This window comes from Zea mays, chromosome 3 (genome assembly GCF_902167145.1).
Source record: "Zea mays cultivar B73 chromosome 3, Zm-B73-REFERENCE-NAM-5.0, whole genome shotgun sequence".
NCBI classification, from domain to species: Eukaryota; Viridiplantae; Streptophyta; class Magnoliopsida; order Poales; family Poaceae; genus Zea; species Zea mays.
In genome coordinates this window covers 149,096,977-149,116,475 of record NC_050098.1, presented here as the reverse complement: position 1 = coordinate 149,116,475, position 19,499 = coordinate 149,096,977, and the positions used below count along the sequence as shown (strand labels likewise).

The following is a 19,499-nucleotide window of genomic DNA, read 5'->3' as shown; positions in this document are numbered from 1 at the left end:
CCTCTCCTCATCACTGTTAAGGTTCCCGAAGCGAAATGTCGTCTTGGGGATCCGATCGGCGTCATGGACGGCCATCCGGAGCCTGGAAAGATCGTCGAGAATACGCAAGGCTCCTACCTGGCGTGCCAACTACCGGCGTTTCGAACCTCCGCTCCGACAACTAAATATCTATGTGCGCGTTCTAGGCTCCGGACGGTGTGCTCGGTGGATACAAGGTTTATACTGGTTCGGGTAGAACGTCCATACATTCAGTCTTCGGCGCCTCGCGCTACCGGCACCTTTGTTTGCTCGATGCTCGTATTAGGGGTTACAAGCGGGTAAGAGAGAGAGGAAAGGCTCACAGGTCTCTTATGCGGGAGTGGTCCTAAAGACTACGAAACTAGAGTCCTATGCTATGCCTTGGCTCTGGTCTCCAGATCTTCAGGTCTCTCCGAGCGTGATTCTCCTCTGTCCCGTGTCCTCGTGATCGACCTCCTTTTATAGGCCAAGGTGGGGGTCGCCCGTCAGTGGCTTTCTTGAGAAGGAGCCACAATACTTTGGAAAAACCAGGTGTTTTACCCTGGCAAGGCTGCATTGTCCGTATGCGTCTTATCGTCTCTGCTCATGCTCATTATGACGGGCGACGTAAGTGGCGCAGGCTCTGGTGCCATAATTACCAACTTGTTCGGACTGCTGCAGCTGCAATTCATGAAGACAAAATATTGTAGAAGCTGTAGCCGTATTAAAGCCACAGCAAGCCACAACGAACAAGTTGACCTCTGCGCCATGACATCCCCTGGCCTCCGTAGCTTGGGCCTCAGCATGGCTCGTCGCATTGCGGGCCCTATGGATGGTCCGCGTACTCAGGCCTATGCTTGATAGGTCATGAGTGCTGCGTAGACCGAGGGACTTGTAGGTCATGAGTGTGTTGCTGACCAAAGGGCTGCGTGGATCATGAGTGTGTTGCAGGTCGGGGGGCTACGCAGGTCATGAGTGGGAGGCGGACTAGCTCTATATTGTAACTCGGTGTTAGATGTAGTTAATGCGGTCGGGCATTTATAGCGGGTCAGTTTTGGGCCTGGCGAGGAATCCACTCGAGTGACTTCCTTTCGCCCCTCCTTCCGTAGCTCCTCCATGCCCGACCCCAGCTATAGCCTTTTGGAGGACCTAAAGCTACGATATTTCACTTTTAGATGCTATTTCAGCTACAACCACTATAGCCCAATTTAGCTCCGCTAAATATCGTAGCTTTAGGTCCTCCAAAAGGCTATAGCTAGGGCTATTTCTATTTTTCATGGTGGGCCAAAAAATTAATGAATGTAATGAAGAAGGATGAGGAAGCTTGCTAATAAGATGATGCACATGATATCGACATGGATCAATAGTTCTCAAGTGTTCATTCTTCTTATTTAGATGACTCTATGCTTGATCAATAGATTGCACTAGCAAGTTTTTTTGTATGTACTAAATCATGGTACTGTATCGCTATCATGTTAGTGAGATGGTAAATTTTTTACTACTCTAGTTATTAGAACTAAGTAAACCTATTAATTATCATGTTGTGCATCTACCTACCTAGTGGCTAACTATGTTATTAAAGTGTCAAACACTTGAATTCCATGAATCATGTATTGTGTATCGTCTTTAGTCTCCTAGAGCCTTAGAAACATACTGGTCTTAGTCAAATATCTTGACTTCCACATTTTTTTGCATAAATCATGCATATTTCATTTATGTTTTTTTATAAATCCGCTATTTGCTATAGATGCACTATAACCGCGCAATAGTCTTGTAGCCTCGAAAAAATGATGCCGCTATTTTAAACCTTGCTCAAGGTTTATTCGGGGGCGGTTGCTTCCGAGGTAGTCGATTTCTATACTCCCTCGCTGACGGTGGTCCCCAATAGTTCGGGAGTCCTTACTCGTACGCTCTCTCTGGCTGATGGACCTTAGGAGCACAGGGCTCTTTTATCCGACAATACGTCTCTTGCGTCTTTTTTTACGTACCCATTTAAATACCCATTAAGATACATGTCATTTATATGGATGCTCTAAATCATACTATTTAAACTTTGAGAACAATATAATATATATATATATATATATATATATAAGATTGAATTATTTTAAACTAAAAGAATTACTTATTATGATATAAAATCTTTTGAGACTTTTAGTAATAATAAGGGGAAATTAATTACTGGAGTTTGCGTGTTTTGGCAACAAATATAATACTACTATACGCAGGGACGGGCTGCTGGGTCTACTGTACCGAGCTATACCCTTGATGCCCGTTCTGATGGGGCCCAAGTACGACGGCGTGTACCTGCGCGACAGGATCGAGGAGAAAATGAAGGGCCTCACCATGGGCGACACCCGCACCAACATCGTGGTGCCGGCGTTCAACGTCAGATCGATGATGCCTGTCGTCTTCTCCTCGTTCGGTCCCAGGCGAGGACCATGGTCCAGACTGGCGGACATCTGCATCGCCACGTCGGCCGCGCCGACCTACTTCCCAGCGCACAACTTCCCGATACGTTCTTCCACCACCAACGGCAGCCAGTACCACCACGACCTCGTCGACGGCGGCCTGGCCGCCAACAACCCCACCATGATTGCCATGGCGATGGTCGCGCAACAGATAAATCACTACAGGAATCGCTACTTCCCGCCCCGGCTGGACTACGACAAGCTCATCGTCGTCTCCCTCGGGACCACGTATGCCAAGGAGATAGATAGCTACACCGCGGGGGATGTTGCCCAGTGGGGCGCCCTCCGGTGGGTCAGAGACGGGCCCCGCCGCACCCCGCTCTTCGACATGTTGTCCTGCGCCAATGACTACCTGGTCAACGTCAACATCGCCTTCCTTTTCCATAGTAAAAAATTCCAGAACAACTACCTCCGCATCCAGGATGTCACTCTGGTAAACAATCTTATATCTGCAACTATATATATTTTGTTATATCACACGGTTAATCTAACAATAATAACACTAAAAACAAAGGAGTATTAATACTTTACATACATTTATTTAGTGTTTCCTTCAATGCAGAGAGACTCTGCATGATTTATTTAAGTTATAGTACGTTTGTTTGTTTTTTTACTCAACCTTTTTTCATATAAATATGTATGTAGGCCAAGCGTAAGGACAATGTGTTATCCTTCGCCGACAAATACATCCGCATCAAGTCTGTTGTGCCTCTGGTAAGTAGATTACTATTACTGCGTAAGGACAATGGTACACTTTATTGCGTGATTACTATTACACAAGCACTGTTTGTAATCCCCACGATACTCAGTTTCCGAAGATTACTACTATAGACGGTAGAATCCATCATTTTCTAGATCCTACACCCTACAAACTTCTTTATCTTTCATCCGCATGTAATTCCTACGATATTTAGATTTTCTCCACAGCTAAATTCTTCATGTTCAGAAAAAATTTGAAACAAGCATGCCATATGTCCTCTTGATACTCATTGATTGATGAACACAAAAGTGAAGAAGATTGCAAGGTAAAGATTCTCCACTTCCCACTAGGTTCCGATGGGAGTTCTTGCCTACTAGTACTAATCCACCTTTATGCCTACCCTTATTATCTGCTATGAGCGGGAGTTTCTGTTTCCCCTAGGCCTCTTAGGGCTAGTTTGGAAACTCAAATTCCCTCCAGGATTGGAGAGATTGGGGAGGGGGAATTAGTTCATTCCTCTCCAAATCCCCTCCCATCACAGAGGGGATTGAAGTTTATGAAAGTCGCCTAGAGGGGAGGTGAATAGGCGGAATCTGAAAATTACAAACTTTAAGCACAACTACAAGCCGGTGTTAGCGTTAGAATTAAATCTGAGTCCAAAAGAGAGGGCGAAAACAAATCACAAGCAAAATAAGAGAGTGACACAGTGATTTATTTTACCGAGGTTCGGTTCTTACAAACCTAGTCCCCGTTGAGGTGGTCACAAAGACCGGGTCAATTTCAACTCTTCCCCTCTCTCAAACGGTCACCTAGACCGAGTGAGCTTTTCTCGTTAATCAACCGGGTCATTTAGACCCCTACAAGGACCACCACAACTTGGTGTCTCTTGCTTTTATTACAAGTGTCTTGAGAACAAGAATGAGGAGGAAGAAAAGCTAACCAAGCAACAAGAAAACACAAGTGATCCTCTCTCAAGTCCTAGAGCACTAGAATTGTATTTAGGGACTTTAATTGGATCTGTGGCTTTGATTTGTGTCTTGGAGTGTTGCACTTTGCTCTTGTATTGAATGCACTGTTATGAATGCTTGGATGGTTGGAGTGAAGGTGGTTGTGGGGTATTTATAGCCCCCAACCACCAATTCAACCGTTGGGGCAGGCTGCTGTCGATGGGCGCACCGGACAGTTCGGTGCGCCAGCCACGTCACCCAACCGTTAGGGTTCTGACGGTTTCGACAGTTGGAGCTCTGTCTTCATGGGGCACCTGACAGTCTGGTGCCGCACCGGACAGGTACTGTGCACTATCCGGTGCGCCTCTGGCGCCTGCTCTGACTTCTGTCGCGAACTGTAGCTCTGTTAGGCACTGTGCACTCCGCTTGGTGCACCGGACAGTCCGGTGGCACACCGGACAGTCCGATGAATTATAGCGGAGTGCGCCTGAAGAAACTCGAAGCTGAGGAGTTCAGACTGTACGACCCCTGGTGCACCGGACACTGTCCGGTGGCGCACAGGATAGTCCGGTGCGCCAGACTAGGGCAGCCTTCGGTTTCTTTTGCTCCTTTCTCTTTGAACCCTAACTTTAACTTTTTATTGGTTTGTGTTGAACCTTTGGCACCTGTAGAACATATAATCTAGAGCAAACTAGTTAGTCCAATTGTTTGTGTTGGGCAATTCAACCACCAAAATCATTTAGGAAAAGGTTTGACCCTATTTCCCTTTCAATCTCCTCCTTTTTGGTGATTGATGCCAACACAAACCAAAGCAAATATATAAGTGCAGAATTGAACTAGTTTGCATAAGGTAAGAAGGTTGCTTGGAATTTAAACCAATTTATACTTTTACTAGATATGCATGAAGTGCTTTCTTTTATTTAACATTTTGGATCACGCTTGCACCACTTGTTTTGTTTTTGCAAGTTCTCTTGGAAAATTCTTTTCAAAATCCTTTTGCAAATAGTCAAAGGTATATGAATAAGATTGAAAGAAGCATTTTCAAGATTTGAAATTTTCTCCCCCTGTTTCAAATGCTTGTCCTTTGACTTAAACAAAACTCCCCCTAAATGAAATTATCCTCTTAGTTTTCAAGAGGGTTTTGAGATATATATCAATTTGAAATATAGATACCAATTGAGATACTCTCATTAGAGGAATACCAATTTGAAAGATACTAATTTGAAAACTTTATTTTGATTTTTTTGATATTGGTGGTGGTGCGGTCCTTTTGCTTTGGGCTAATACTCTCTCCCCCTTTGGCATTAATCGCCAAAAACGGAGACTTAGTAAGTGCTCTTGTAAATTCTCTCCCTCTTGGTCAAACAAGATATGAGTGAAAGATTATACCAATGATGGAGAGATGGTGGAATATCGGCAAAGAGTAAATAATACCGATGGAGTTGAGTCGAAGCGTCGTCGTTGCTGAATACTCCATTTCCCTTTCAATCTATGACTTAGTAGAGAAATTCACTTGAAAAACACATTAGTCATAGCTTTGGTACTTAAATAATGAAAATTATGCAATGGTACCAAAATGAAAGAGATATGATCAAAGGTATATAAATGAGCTATGTGTGCAAAGTATCAAACAAAATTCCGAGAATCAAGAATGTTTAGCTCATTCCTAAGTTTGGTAAAGGTTTTCTCATCTAATGGTTTGGTAAAGATATCGGCTAGTTGTTCTTTGGTGCTAACATAAGTAATCTCGATATCCCCCCTTTGTTGGTGATCTCTCAAAAAGTGATACCGAATGGCTATGTGCTTAGTGCGGCTGTGTTCAACGGGATTATCCGCCATGCGGATTGCACTCTCATTATCACATAGGAGAGGGACTTTGCTAAATTGGTAGCCATAGTCCCTGAGGGTTTGCCTCATCCAAAGTAATTGCGCGCAACAATGGCCTGCGGAAATATACTCGGCTTCGATGGTAGAAAGCGTTACTGAGTTTTGTTTCTTTGAAGCCCAAGACACCAGGGATCTCCCCAGAAACTGATAAGTCCCTGATGTGCTCTTCCTATCAATTTTACACCCTGCCTAATCAGCATCTGAATATCCTAATAGATCAAAAGAGGATCCATTGGGGTACCAAAGACCAAACTTAGGAGTATAAACTAAATATCTCAAGATTCTTTTCACGGCCCTAAGGTGAACTTCCTTAGGATTGGCTTGGAACCTTGCATACATGCATAAGGAAAGCATAATATCCGGTCGAGATGCACATAAATAGAGTAGAGATCCTATCATCGACCGATATATCTTTTGATCTACGGATTTACCTCCCGTGTTGAGGTCGAGATGCCCATTTGTTCCCATGGGTGTCTTGATGGGCTTGGCATCCTTCATCCCAAACTTGTTGAGAATGACTTGAGTGTATTTTGTTTGGCTGATGAAGGTGCCTTCTTGGAGTTGCTTGACTTGAAATCCTAAGAAATACTTCAACTCCCCCGTCATTGACATCTCGAATTTTTGAATCATGATCCTACTAAACTATTCATAAGTAGATTTTTAGTAGACCTAAATATGATATCATCAACATAAATTTGGCATACAAACAAATATTTTGCAATAGTTTTAGTAAAGAGATTAGGATCGGCTTTACCGACTTTGAAGCCATTAGTGATAAGAAAATCTCTTAGGCATTCATACCATGCTCTTGGGGCTTGCTTGAGCCCATAAAACGCCTTAGAGAGTTTATACACATGGTTAGGGTACTCACTATCTTCAAAGCCGGGAGGTTGCTCAACATAGAATTCTTCTTTGATGGATCCATTGAGGAAGGCACTCTTCACGTCCATTTGATAAAGCTTGAAGCCATGGTAAGTAGCATAGGCAAGTAATATGCGAATTGACTCAAGCCTAGCTACAGGTGCATAGGTTTCACCGAAATCCAAACCTTCGACTTGTGAATAGCCCTTGGCCACAAGTCGGGCTTTGTTCCTTGTGACCACACCATGCTCATCTTGCTTGTTGCGGAATACCCACTTGGTTCCTAAAACATTTTGATTAGGACGTGGAACCAAATGCCATATCTCATTCCTCGTGAAGTTGTTGAGCTCCTCTTGCATTGCCAGCACCAAATACGAATATCTTAGTGCATCCTCTACCCTGTATGGCTCAATAGAGGAGACAAAAGAGTAATGCTCACAAAAATGTGCGACTCGAGATCGAGTGGTTACCCCCTTATGATATCGCCGAGGATGGTGTTCACAGGGTGATCTCTTTGAATCGCCTGGTGGACTCTTGGGTGTGGCGGTCTTTGACCTTGTACTTCTTGTTCATCTTCCTTATCTTTATTATTATCTCCCCCTTGATCATTGTCCTCCTCTTGAGGTGGCTCATCTTCTTGATCTTCTTCTTCATCATCTTGAGCCTGTTCCTCATCTTGAGTTGGTGGAGATGCTTGTATGGAAGATGAAGGTTGATCTTGTGCTTGTGGAGGCTCTTCGGATTCCTTAGGACACACATCCCCAATGGACATGTTCCTTAGCATGACGCATGGAGCCTCTTCTTCATCTAGCTCATCAAGATCAACTTGCTCCACTTGTGAGCCGTTAGTCTCATCAAACACAATGTCACAAGAAAATTCAACTAGTCCAGTGGACTTGTTAAAGAATCTATACGCCCTTGTGTTTGAATCATATCCTAGTAAAAAGCCTTCTACAGCCTTAGGAGCAAATTTAGATTTTCTACCTCTTTTAACAAGTATAAAACATTTGCTACCAAAGACTCTAAAATATCAAACATTGGGCTTTTTACCAGTGAGGAGTTCATAAGTTGTCTTCTATAGGATTCGGTGAAGGTAGAGCCGGTTGATGGAGTAGCAGGCGGTGTTAATCGCCTCGGCCCAAAACCGGTCCGGAGACTTGTACTCATCAAGCATGGTCCTTGCCATATCTAGTAGAGTTCTATTCTTCCTCTCCACTACACCATTTTGTTGTGGCGTGTAGGGAGAAGAGAACTCATGCTTGATGCCCTCCTCCTCAAGGAAGCCTTCTATTTGAGAGTTCTTGAACTCCGTCCCATTGTCGCTTCTAATCTTTTTGATCCTTAAGCCAAACTCATTTTGAGCTCGTCTCAAGAATCCCTTTAAGGTCTCTTGGGTTTGTGATTTATCCTGCAAAAATAATACCCAAGTGAAGCGAGAATAATCATCCATAATAACTAGACAGTACTTACTCCCGCCGATGCTTATGTAAGCTATTGGGCCGAATAAATCCATGTGGAGTAGCTCGAGCGACCTGTCCGTTGTCATAATGATTTTGTGTGGATGATGAGCACCAACTTGCTTTCCTGCTTGGCATGCGCTACAAACCCTATCTTTCTCAAAATGAACATTTATTAGTCCTAAAATGTGTTCTACCTTTAGAAGCTTGTGAAGATTCTTCATCCCAACATGGGCTAGTCGGCGATGCCAGAGCTAACCCATATTAGTCTTAGCAATTAAGCAAGTGTCGAGTTTAGCTCTATTGAAATTAACTAAGTATAGCTGACCCTCTAACACTCCCTTAAATGCTACTGAATCATCACTTCTTCTAAAGACAGTAACACCTACATCAGTAAATAGACAGATGTAGCCCATATTGCATAATTGAGAAACAGAAAGCAAATTGTAATCTAAAGAATCTACAAGAAAAACATTGGAAATAGAATGGTCAGGTGATATTGAAATTTTACCAAGTCCTTTGACCAAACCTTGATTTCCATCCCCAAATGTGATAGCTCTTTGGGGATCTTGGTTTTTCTCGTAGGAGGAGAACATCCTTTTCTCCCCTGTCATGTGGTTTGTGCACCCACTATCAATAATCCAACTTGAGCCCCCGGATGCATAAACCTGCAAAACAGTTTTAGGCCTTGTTCTTAGGTACCCAAACAGTCTTGGGTCCTTTGATGTTAGAAACAAGCACCTTGGGCACCCACTTTGCCTGATTTGTTAGTTAAAACATATGAAGCATCAAAAGTCTTAAATGAAATAATTGGCTCATTTGATGCAGTAGGAGATTTCTTTTTAGGCAATTTAACATGGGTGGATTGCCTAGAGCTAGATGCCTCATTTTTATACATAAACGCATGGTGAGAAACAGAATGAGACTTCCTAGCATGAATTCTCCGAATTTTGTGCTCAGGATAACCAGCAGGATATAAAATGTAACCCTCATTATCCTGAACCATGGGAGCCTTGCCCTTAACAAAGTTAGACAATTTCTTAGGGGCATTAAGCTTGACATTGCCTCCCTGTTGGAAGCCAATGCCATCCTTAATGCCAGGGCGTCTCCCACTATAGAGCATGCTTCTAGCAAATTTAAACTTTTCATTTTCAATTTCATGCTCATTAATTTTAGCACTAAGTTGAGTTGTGTGATCATTTTGTTGTTTAATTAAAGCAAGGTGATCATAAATAGCATCAACATTAATGTCTCTACATCTAGTACAAATAGAAATATGCTCAACGGTAGAAGTAGAGGGTTTGCAAGCATTTAATTCATCAATCTTAGCACGTAATATTGCATTCTCATTTCTTAGATTGGAAATAGAAATATTGCAAACATTCAAATCTTTAGCCTCAGAAATTAATTTATCGTTCTCTATTTTAAGGCTAGAAATAGATTCATTTAATTTATCAATCTTAGCAATTAAACTAGCATTTTCATTTCTAAGATTGACAATCGAATCATCACAAACATTTAATTTCTCAACCTTAGCAATTAAATCAACATTTTCATTTTTAAGGTTGGAAATAGTGTCATGGCATATGGTAAGCTCCTTAGTCAAATTTTCATTTTTCTCTACTTCCTGAGCAAAAGCATTTTTTACCTTAACATGCTTTTTGTTTTCCTTAATAAGGAATTCCTCTTGGCTATCCAAGAGTTCATCATTCTCATGAATAGCACCTATTAATTCATTCAAATTTTCTTTTTGTTGCATGTTAAGATTGGCAAAAAGACTAAGCAAATCATCTTCATTATCACTAGAGCTATACTCATCACTAGATGTTATATATTTAGTAGAGGCTCTAGATTTTACCTTCTTCTTTTTGCCGTCCTTTGCCATTAAGCACTTGTGGCCGACGTTGGAGAAGAGGAGGCCCTTGTTGACGGCGATGTTGGCGGCGTCCTCGTCGGAGGAGGAGTCGGTGGAGCTCTCATCGGAGTCCCATTCCCGAAACACATGGGCATCGCCGCCCTTCTTCTTGTAGTATCTCTTCTTTTCCTTCCTCTTTCCCTTCTTGTCGTCGCCCCAGTCACTATCACTAGATAATGGTCATTTAGCAATGAAATGACCGGGCTTACCACACTTGTAGCACACCCTCTTGGAGCGGGGCTTGTAGTCTTTCCCCCTCCTTTGTTTGAGGATTTGACGGAAGCTCTTGATGATGAGCGCCATCTCCTCATTGTCAAGCTTGGAGGCGTCAATGGGGAGCCTACTTGATGTAGGTTCCTCTTTCTTTTCCTCCGTCGCCTTAAACGCGATGGGTTGCACCTCGGGTGTGGAGGTGCCGCCTTGCTCCAAGTTGATGATTTGTTTGGAGCCTTTGATCATCAATTCAAAGCTCACAAACTTTCCTATCGCTTCCTCGGGAGACATTAGTTTATATCTAGGATCACCACAAATTAATTGAACTTGTGTGAGATTGCGAAAAACAAGTGATCTTAGAATAACCTTGACCATCTCAAGGTCATTCCACTTGGTGCTCCTGAGGTTGCGCACTTGGTTGACCAAGGTCTTGAGCCGGTTGTACATCTCTTGTGGCTCCTCTCCTTGGTTGAGGACGAATCGACCGAGCTCTCCCTCGATCGTCTCCCGCTTGGTGATCTTGGTCACCTCATCTCCTTCGTGCGCGGTCTTGAGCACGTCCCAAATCTCTTTGGCACTTTTCAACCCTTGCACCTTATTATACTCCTCTCGACATAGAGAGGCGAGGAGTATAGTAGTTGCTTGGGAATCAAAGTGCTTGATTTGGGCGACCTCGTCCGAATCATAGCCTTTATCCCCCACGAATGGTACCTGCGCTCCAAACTCAACAATGTCCCATATGCTAACGTGGAGTGAGGTTAGGTGATGCCTCATTTTATCACTCCACATACAATAATCTTCACCATAAAAAACCGGTGGTTTGCCTAGTGCGACGGAAAGTAAAGGAGTGCGTTTAGAAATGCGAGGATAGCGTAGGGGGAGCTTACTAAACTTCTTGCGCTCATGGCGCTTAGAAGTGATGGAAGGCGCGTCGGAGCCGGAGGTGGATGGCGACGAAGAGTCGGCCTCATAGTAGACCACCTTCTTCATCTTCTTTTTCTTGTCGCCACTCCGATGCGACTTGAAGCGGGGAGGGGATTCCTCCTTGCCTTTGGTGCCGGACTCCCTTGATGGAGCCTTCCCGTGGCTTGCGGACTTCTCGCCAGTCACGATCTCCCTCTTGGCGTGATCTCCCGACATCACTTCGAGTTGTTAAACTCTTAATGAAGCACCGGGCTCTGATACCAATTGAAAGTCACCTAGAGAAGGGGGGTGAATAGGCGGAATCTGAAAATTACAAACTTTAAGCACAACTACAAGCCGGGGTTAGCATTAGAAATAAATCCGAGTCCGAAAGAGAGGGCGAAAACAAATCACAAGCAAATGAAGAGAGTGACACGGTGATTTGTTTTACCGAGGTTCGGTTCTTGCAAACCTAGTCCCCGTTGAGGTGGTCACAAAGACTGGGTCTCTTTCAACCCTTCCCCTCTCTCAAACGGTCACCTAGACCGAGTGAGCTTTTCTCCTTAATCAATCGGGTCACTTAGACCCCTACAAGGACCACCACAACTTGGTGTCTCTTGCTTTGATTACAAGTGTCTTGAGAACAAGAATGAGGAGGAAGAAAAGCCAACCAAGCAACAAGAGCAACAAGAAAACACAAGCGATCCTCTCTCAAGTCCTAGAGCACTAGAATTGTATTTAGGGACTTTGATTGGATCGGTGGCTTTGATTTGTGTCTTGGAGTGTTGCACTTTGCTCTTGTATTGAATGCACTGTTGTGAATGCTTGGATGGTTGGAGTGGAGGTGGTTGTGGGGTATTTATAGCCCCCAACCACCAATTCAACCGTTGGGGCAGGCTGCTGTCGATGGGCGCACCGGACAGTCCAGTGCGCCAGCCACGTCACCCAACCGTTAGGGTTCTGACGGTTTCGACCGTTGGAGCTCTGTCTTCATGGGGCACCGGACAGTCCGGTGTCGCACCAGACAGGTACTGTGCACTGTCCGATGCGCCTCTAGCGCCTGCTCTGACTTCTGCCGCGAACTATAGCTCTGTCAGGCACTGTGCAGTCGACCGTTGCGCTGGTAGTCATTGCTTTGCTTGGTGCATCGGACAGTCCGATGGCACATCGGACAGTCCGGTGAATTATAACGGAGTGCGCCTGAAGAAACACGAAGTTGAGGAGTTCAGACTGTACGGCCCCTAGTGCATCGAACATTGTCTGGTGGCGCACCGGACAGTCCGGTGCGCCAGACTAGGGCAACCTTCGGTTTCTTTTGCTCCTTTCTCTTTGAACCCTAACTTTAACTTTTTATTGGTTTGTGTTGAACCTTTGGCACCTATAGAACATATAATCTAGAGCAAACTAGTTAATCCAATTGTTTGTGTTGGGCAATTCAACCACCAAAATCATTTAGGAAAAGGTTTGACCCTATTTCCCTTTCAGTTTCCAATCTAGCCCTTAATGTTACTCTACTCCCCACCTTTTAAAGATCAAGGGAGGAGAGAGGTTACATCAGTTGGACCTTGGATATAACTAAGAGCCCATGCCCTTTTATTCTATTCGTAAAGTCGTATGCAGAGCCATGCCTTCGCTCATGGCATAGTGTCGAAGATTTCCTTCTTCATCGGCTGCCATACCTATTATGTCACTTCTATGGACGTTAGGGCCCATGCCGTTGGGTACGATACACTTGGTAGCCGGTGTAGCCTTCTATACTTAATAATACTTTATGGTACACTAACATAGGCATGTGTGGCTATAGGGTCGATGCACATACCAAATAGTGGTCCAGAGTACCATGTTGCCTAAGTCATGATGACAGTGTGCATGTCAAGATAGAATGTCACACATCACATATTTAATGTGTTGTATGGGAAACTTATTCACTATGCTAGAGTTATGGACCTGTCAGTATGCCCTAGGTATAGGTTTTTTGTTTTGGGGGCTATAATGCCCTCAGTGGGAGTGGGGCCAAGCACATTCTTCTATTGTGTGGACACGATTACACTTAGTCGTAGGAAGTCCCTTGTTTTCGTGGGAGGCCTTGGTCCCCAAGGGGTTTGAGGCCTAGTCGTTCATAATACAAGAGTTCGAGGATCTTAAGGCCCAACGACAAGTAAAGGCCTCGAGTAGATAAGTGTCATTGATTGAATGCCCTGGTGCTTGAAGGGCACTGAACACTTAAATCCACCACGAGCACCTAGGGCATGAGGGGCCCTAGGGGCCTAGTCCTTAATCCATCCATGTAGACTACCACCATAAGTGCAGAGCGCCCTAAATCTTGATGTGCCTCAAGACAAAGAGGGCCCCAGGTTTATTAGTTGTTCTCAACAGGTCTTGGTGGTGTAGATGCCATCCTTTTGGAGTGGCCCAAGATCAAATTTCTTGAGGGTCAAGCACCTACCCTAGTAGAGGCCAGGGGAGGTCTCGAGGTATGGAACCTTGGAGCGATGGTCCTAATAGCTAGGCCCCACTGTACCATTCTATATTAGAATTCTTGAATGTGTATTGGCAGCATTTGGGGGTATGAACTTCCTCGAGCGCTGATAGAGGTCCTGGGTTTGTTATTGGAATCGTCCTATAGGCGGGTCCATCTTTCTTGCTAGACACAAAATAAAATGTATTCCAAGTATGCTTGGTTGGTACTATACATCTCATCATTGAGGGTGTTGGCAAGCATTGTGACATCTAGGTCCCTATGATGATCAAGCGCAAGGGAAGGATTGGACCGAGGAAGGAAGAACTAACCATCATGACGAAAAGGATTCATACATTGGTTTATCTATCCCTTGGGTTCTATCTCCACTACTACCACAATGATTAATGGTGGCAGGCAAAATGATTTTAGGAGGTGGACATTGCAACTGCCTCTAACATATGGCCTCTGCCTCTATTAATCAATGATTAACAGAGGTGGATACTATGCCTGCCTCGATTAATGGGTTAACGGAGGTGGGCGCTTTAAGGCAACCACCTCTATTAATATAGATTAACTAAGCGGGTTGCCTTACTGTTCCTGTTTCAGTAAATAGTTTTAGGATTTAAAAAGCCCATCCGAGCCCAGTAGCCCACCGAGCCTGGCCCCGTGCCATTGCCGCTGCCAGCTCCATCAGCGCACCGATGCTATTGCCATTGGAGCCCAACCCACTTTTATCGTGCATCCACCTCACCGAATCCATTGGAGCTCACCAAGCGAGAACGACACGGCGTGCTGGCGTTGTGCGCACACGTGTCCCTACCGACGCTATGCTTGCGTGGGCCCCCAATGTTGTTAGGTGCCTCCGTGTGCGGCTGCCGTGGTGGAGAGAGAGAGGAAAGGAGACTAATGTAGTGGACCCACGTCGCTGTGGTGTAGACCATCCCACCACCGTGGGACCCCTGCCATGGTGGTGGATATCTGCGCCGCTTGCCCAGCGACCAACTCCTCACCTTTGCTAGCATGGATCTACGATAGAGAAGTTTTGTGTGTGTGAAAGAGAAGGGGGCAGAGGAATATTGGGAGGCATCAAGATCTTATCACCGCCTGGACTGCACATCGCCACCGTCAAAGCGAGATCCTGTCCATCATAGGCTAGATCGGCTCACCCATCACTGGAACCCCTCAACATCTACGTCATAGGTCTGCCGTCACACCCCCTTCTATCGTGGAAGCGAGATGTAGCCCAGGAGATTCTAGATCCACTCGCTCACCCATCCTTTGTGAACCCCTCTAGGAGCACCAACCTGCCGTCATTGGAATTGGAATTGGAATTGTGGTCCCTCCATAGGCTGGAGGTGGAGGCAGATCGATCTCAGGTAGGAGTAGTGATGCCGGGAGGCGACCGGTGGTGGTGACAAGACAATGGGGATGGTGGAGAGATCTTCGCCTTGGAGAAGAAAGGGAACAGAAAAGGGATCAAGCGGTGGAGACGACCATGTGGAGAATGGAATGGAGCACTTAGGCTTTTTTAAGGACCAAGTGGGTGGTACTGGCGGCCCGTTAGGTTGCTTGCCTCAGAAAATAGATTTTCAGAGGGGGCCTCTTAACTAGACTACCTCTATAAATAATGAATAACAGAGGTGACCCAATTAAGAGGCCCACCTTTGAAAATCAATTTTTAGAGGCAAACATATTTTCTAGTGTTTTCCAAAATCATATGTCCCAGAAAATCGTTTACTGAGGCGGTTGGATGTGAGCGACGCCTCTAAAAAATCAGTGTCTTGTAAAATTGTTATTGTAGTAGTGCTCTAGGCATTGTTGCTATGCCACACATGGGCTAGTTGCCAATCATTGTTACCTTTAGTTCGAAAATAGAAGCACTAATAGCAGTTACATTTTCACGTTTCCAACCCTCTGATATGATGTGGTATATCTCTAACGTAGAACCCAATCATATGTGATAGAAAATGAATTACTATTGATTTTTAGTGTGGAGGTTTATTTGGTAATTATTGTGAACTTCGAGCAGGGCTCGGTCCCGAGCGCATATGACAGATCTCACCCATCATATATGGTGGGGTCTCGGGTGTAAATAATCATAGTGGTTGGACAATTATTGCCTGAGCATCTGTCATGTTGCATGACTCGCCTTTTCACGTGTATTGTGCGTCGCTTTAGGTTCTTTACACGGGACCAGAGAGACATAAGGGCACTAAATATGTTTTTGTGGGATATTTTCCTTTATTTTTCACATGGCCTTGTAACACTTTTTTACTTTGTATTTGCCTTCTTCTCCCAACAGTCATATTCCTCCTTGAATGTTCTTCCTTCATGTTTGCCTCTCCTATTCTTGCTGACCACAATGGTTGTAACCTTTACCCTTGATTAGCTTCCTCGAGGGGGAGTGTTGAATGAGGAGGGTTTGTAGAAGGTTTGAGAAATCCTAGTATGGGTCTCCCCACCGATTTCCAATCATGTCTGTCCAGCAACATGGTTTTCTATTCCAATGTAATGATGAACCTAAACTTTGCCTTTTAATGTTTCTTACTTTGCATCCTTGACTAATATGGCCTCTAGGTTGGGCATCTCATGCCTAAATACTATTTTCCCTATCGACCTTCGGATATGTGTGTGAAGCATTCATTGAGGTGAGACAGTGTGTAGAACTGTTCTGAGACTTCTTTGTTTTTAGGCATCAAACGACTTAGATCTCTTCAAGAAGGTTTACTTCCAATTTTGAAACAGGCCCCCGGTGTCGATCTCCATGTGTCCACCATTTTTTCGAGGAGGTGGGAACCCTAGTAGACGTCATGGGTCTATGTCATGGTTCGCTCGAGTTCATACCTAAAGATGCTAACAACTAAGTTGATGGTGGATCGGGCCTCGTGGGAAGATCTTTTAGGGCTAGTTTGATAACCTCATTTTCCCAAGGGAAATTAGTGAAAGTTCCCTATGCCCGGGAACATGATCTGGATGTCGCTTAGAGGGGGGTGAATAGGCGGATAATAATTATCACTTTAAAACTAGAAATTCTTACTCTACTCGAAGGCTGGATCGCAGTGGAATGAAAAAGCCCTTCGAGTAGGTTGCAGCGGACTTGAAGTTCCTGTCTTAAAACACCAGCACAAAGCAGAGCACACAGACACATGGATTTATCACGAGGTTCGGCCAAGCCTGAAATGCTTGCCCAGTCCTCATTGGAGTTAGCCACACCTTGGCTTGGAGTCTGTTTCAACTCCTTCCTCTGTTTGCTCAGATATGTCAGTGCGACAGATAGAGCCTTCCACTATGTTGATATTAGTTACAACAAAGCCGTGGCTGCTTACAATCTTCTCGACAGCACTCCGACAGAGTAACAATGTGCTCAAGATTTTGCTCTAGCTCTCAGCAGCACTTCCCCTCTCTCTAAAGGCTTATCACTTCACCTCTACACAAACTAGAGAGATACACAAGAGAGGGAGAGAAAGAATTGATCCCAACGATGTATGGACTTGTTGGCTGCTCTTGCATTCTTGTTGGAGGCGCCTAGGGGTCCCTTTTATAGTCCCAAAGGGCCTAGGAGCCGTTGGAGCTTCATTTGGTAGGCAATTTTTGCCTTCTGTCGGGTGGCACACCGGACAGTCGGGTGGCTTGTCCGGTGCCCGATCTCCTTCCTTTTCCGGCGAAGCCGACCGTTGGACCTTCGGTCCCCTTGGCGCACTGGACATTGTCCAGTGCACACCGGACAGTCCGGTGCGACCAAGTGACCGTTGGCTCGGCCACGTGTCACTCGTTGATCGCGTAGATGACCGTTGGCCGCGGGCGCCATTGGCTCACCGGACAGTCCGGTGCACCACCGAACAGTCCGGTGAATTTTAGCCGCGCGCCTTCATTTTTTCCCGAGAGCGACGAGTTCATCGCCGGAGTCTTGAGCGCGGGCGCTGATGGCTCACCGGACAATCCGGTGCACCATTGGACAGTATGGTGATTTATAGCCATGTCGCCCTCGCCGATTCCCGAGAGCAACGAGTTCGCCGCCGGGCCAGCCTGGACACCGGACACTGTCCGGTGCACCACCGGACACTGTCCGGTGCGCCACAGGCTGGTGCTGGTTTGGCTCATCAGAGCCAATTCTCCTCCAACTCTTTTCCACTTATCTTGGCAATGTCTCTAGCACTTAGATAAACATGTTAGTACCCAAAAACAATTCACTAAGGCTAGAGTCAAACCTTGATTCTTTGATTTGCATCTCTCATGTGTTAATCACAATAGCATGTGTTGGACTCTAAACTATCAAGTCAACTTGACTTGATCTAGATTGACATATCTGAGCTCCAACACCCTGCAAAGGCGACATAGAATATATCCAAATATAGTAACAACCCAAACTAAAGATCAAGGTGAACTTAGCTCTTTTGGGCTGCTTCCAGTTCTGGTTTTGACACTGCTCCTCCTTCTAGTGACCTTGTTCACTTCTTGAGCTTGATCTTGAGCCTTATGACTTACACCACATAACTCATTGGTTGTAAGTCATGTCCTTATGTAGTGATCATTGATGCGCCATAACTTTTCTTAACTCGATCAACCTTGACTTTGCAAGTCTTCTTCTTCACCCCTAGCTTTGGGTTCCTCAGCCTGTTTGACCTTCTCCCGTGCACTCGGTACCTCGAAGCTCTTCTTGCCTCCATCCTTGGTTTGATCGGTTGTCTCTGAGTTACGCATATCGAGTCTCACTTAAGCAATGTCCATCTTACTTGTTATGTCCATTATCTATAGATAATCCAGTCTTTGGACCATCACACTTGTTCACTTGTGTTGAACCCTGTTACCTTTGCATTAAGCACCTGTTCAACACTTAGCACACTTGGTAGTCCTTTAATTGGGTTGTCATCCAAACACCAAAACCCACAAGAGAGCTTTCAATCTCCCCCTTTTTGGTGATTGATGGCAACACAATTAAAGCTTACATAAGAATAAGATTTAAAGCACAGATTTTGAATTCTAAGTTTATAGAATGCTCCCCCTAAATATGTGCTTACATTAAAATCTTAACTTTGGCCTTATATGCCAAATTGCACATACTTAGGCTAATTCGAAGCATTGCTACACCTTAGCACCTGTGGGATGCATTGTGTCAAGAATCAAACCGTGATGCGTATAACACACAAATGCACAGAATCAGAGTTAAACATCAATTAAATGGATATACCGCATGAATATCAACCTACCACTATTCACCATTAAGATACCAATTTAAAGCACCAGAACCACATGAATATCTATTACATGACAAACACAATAGATACCAATTGATTCATCTCACCGAAGGCACTAATTATGGATATCACCATATAACAAGAAGCACATGATAAGTATTATCAACAAAACTAACACATTCTTCCTTAAGATCATAGGAACTCAAAAAACTAATCTTCACCCTCTTCACCCTTAAGATAAGCTTTCCTCTCAGGTCGAGGTAAGCTTTAATGCACAAATTCTCCCCCTTTGACATCAAACACCAAAACCATATTCAAGCAAGAACATAGGATGATGTCAAGGGACAACATGGTATTAAGCAGAGAAAATACAACACACTAACATTACTCCCCCTTACACATTAAACATATGCAACACAAGCATTGGAGGAAAATTAAGGTACAAATACGCAAAAAGGTCAATACCTCCTTTTGTACCTTTACCATGTTATG

At 44.6% G+C, this 19,499-nt stretch overlaps 1 protein-coding gene across 1 annotated transcript in view; it reads left to right on the top strand.

The window, feature by feature from the left end:
• LOC103650712 (patatin-like protein 2) overlaps positions 1-19,499 on the top strand; it is a 31,878-nt gene that overhangs the window by 1,130 nt on the left and 11,249 nt on the right. The window contains exons 3-4 of the mRNA XM_008676279.3: positions 2,226-2,901; positions 3,114-3,182. Coding sequence (XP_008674501.1) covers positions 2,226-2,901; positions 3,114-3,182 — 745 coding nt within the window. The remainder of the gene's footprint in view (positions 1-2,225; positions 2,902-3,113; positions 3,183-19,499) is intronic.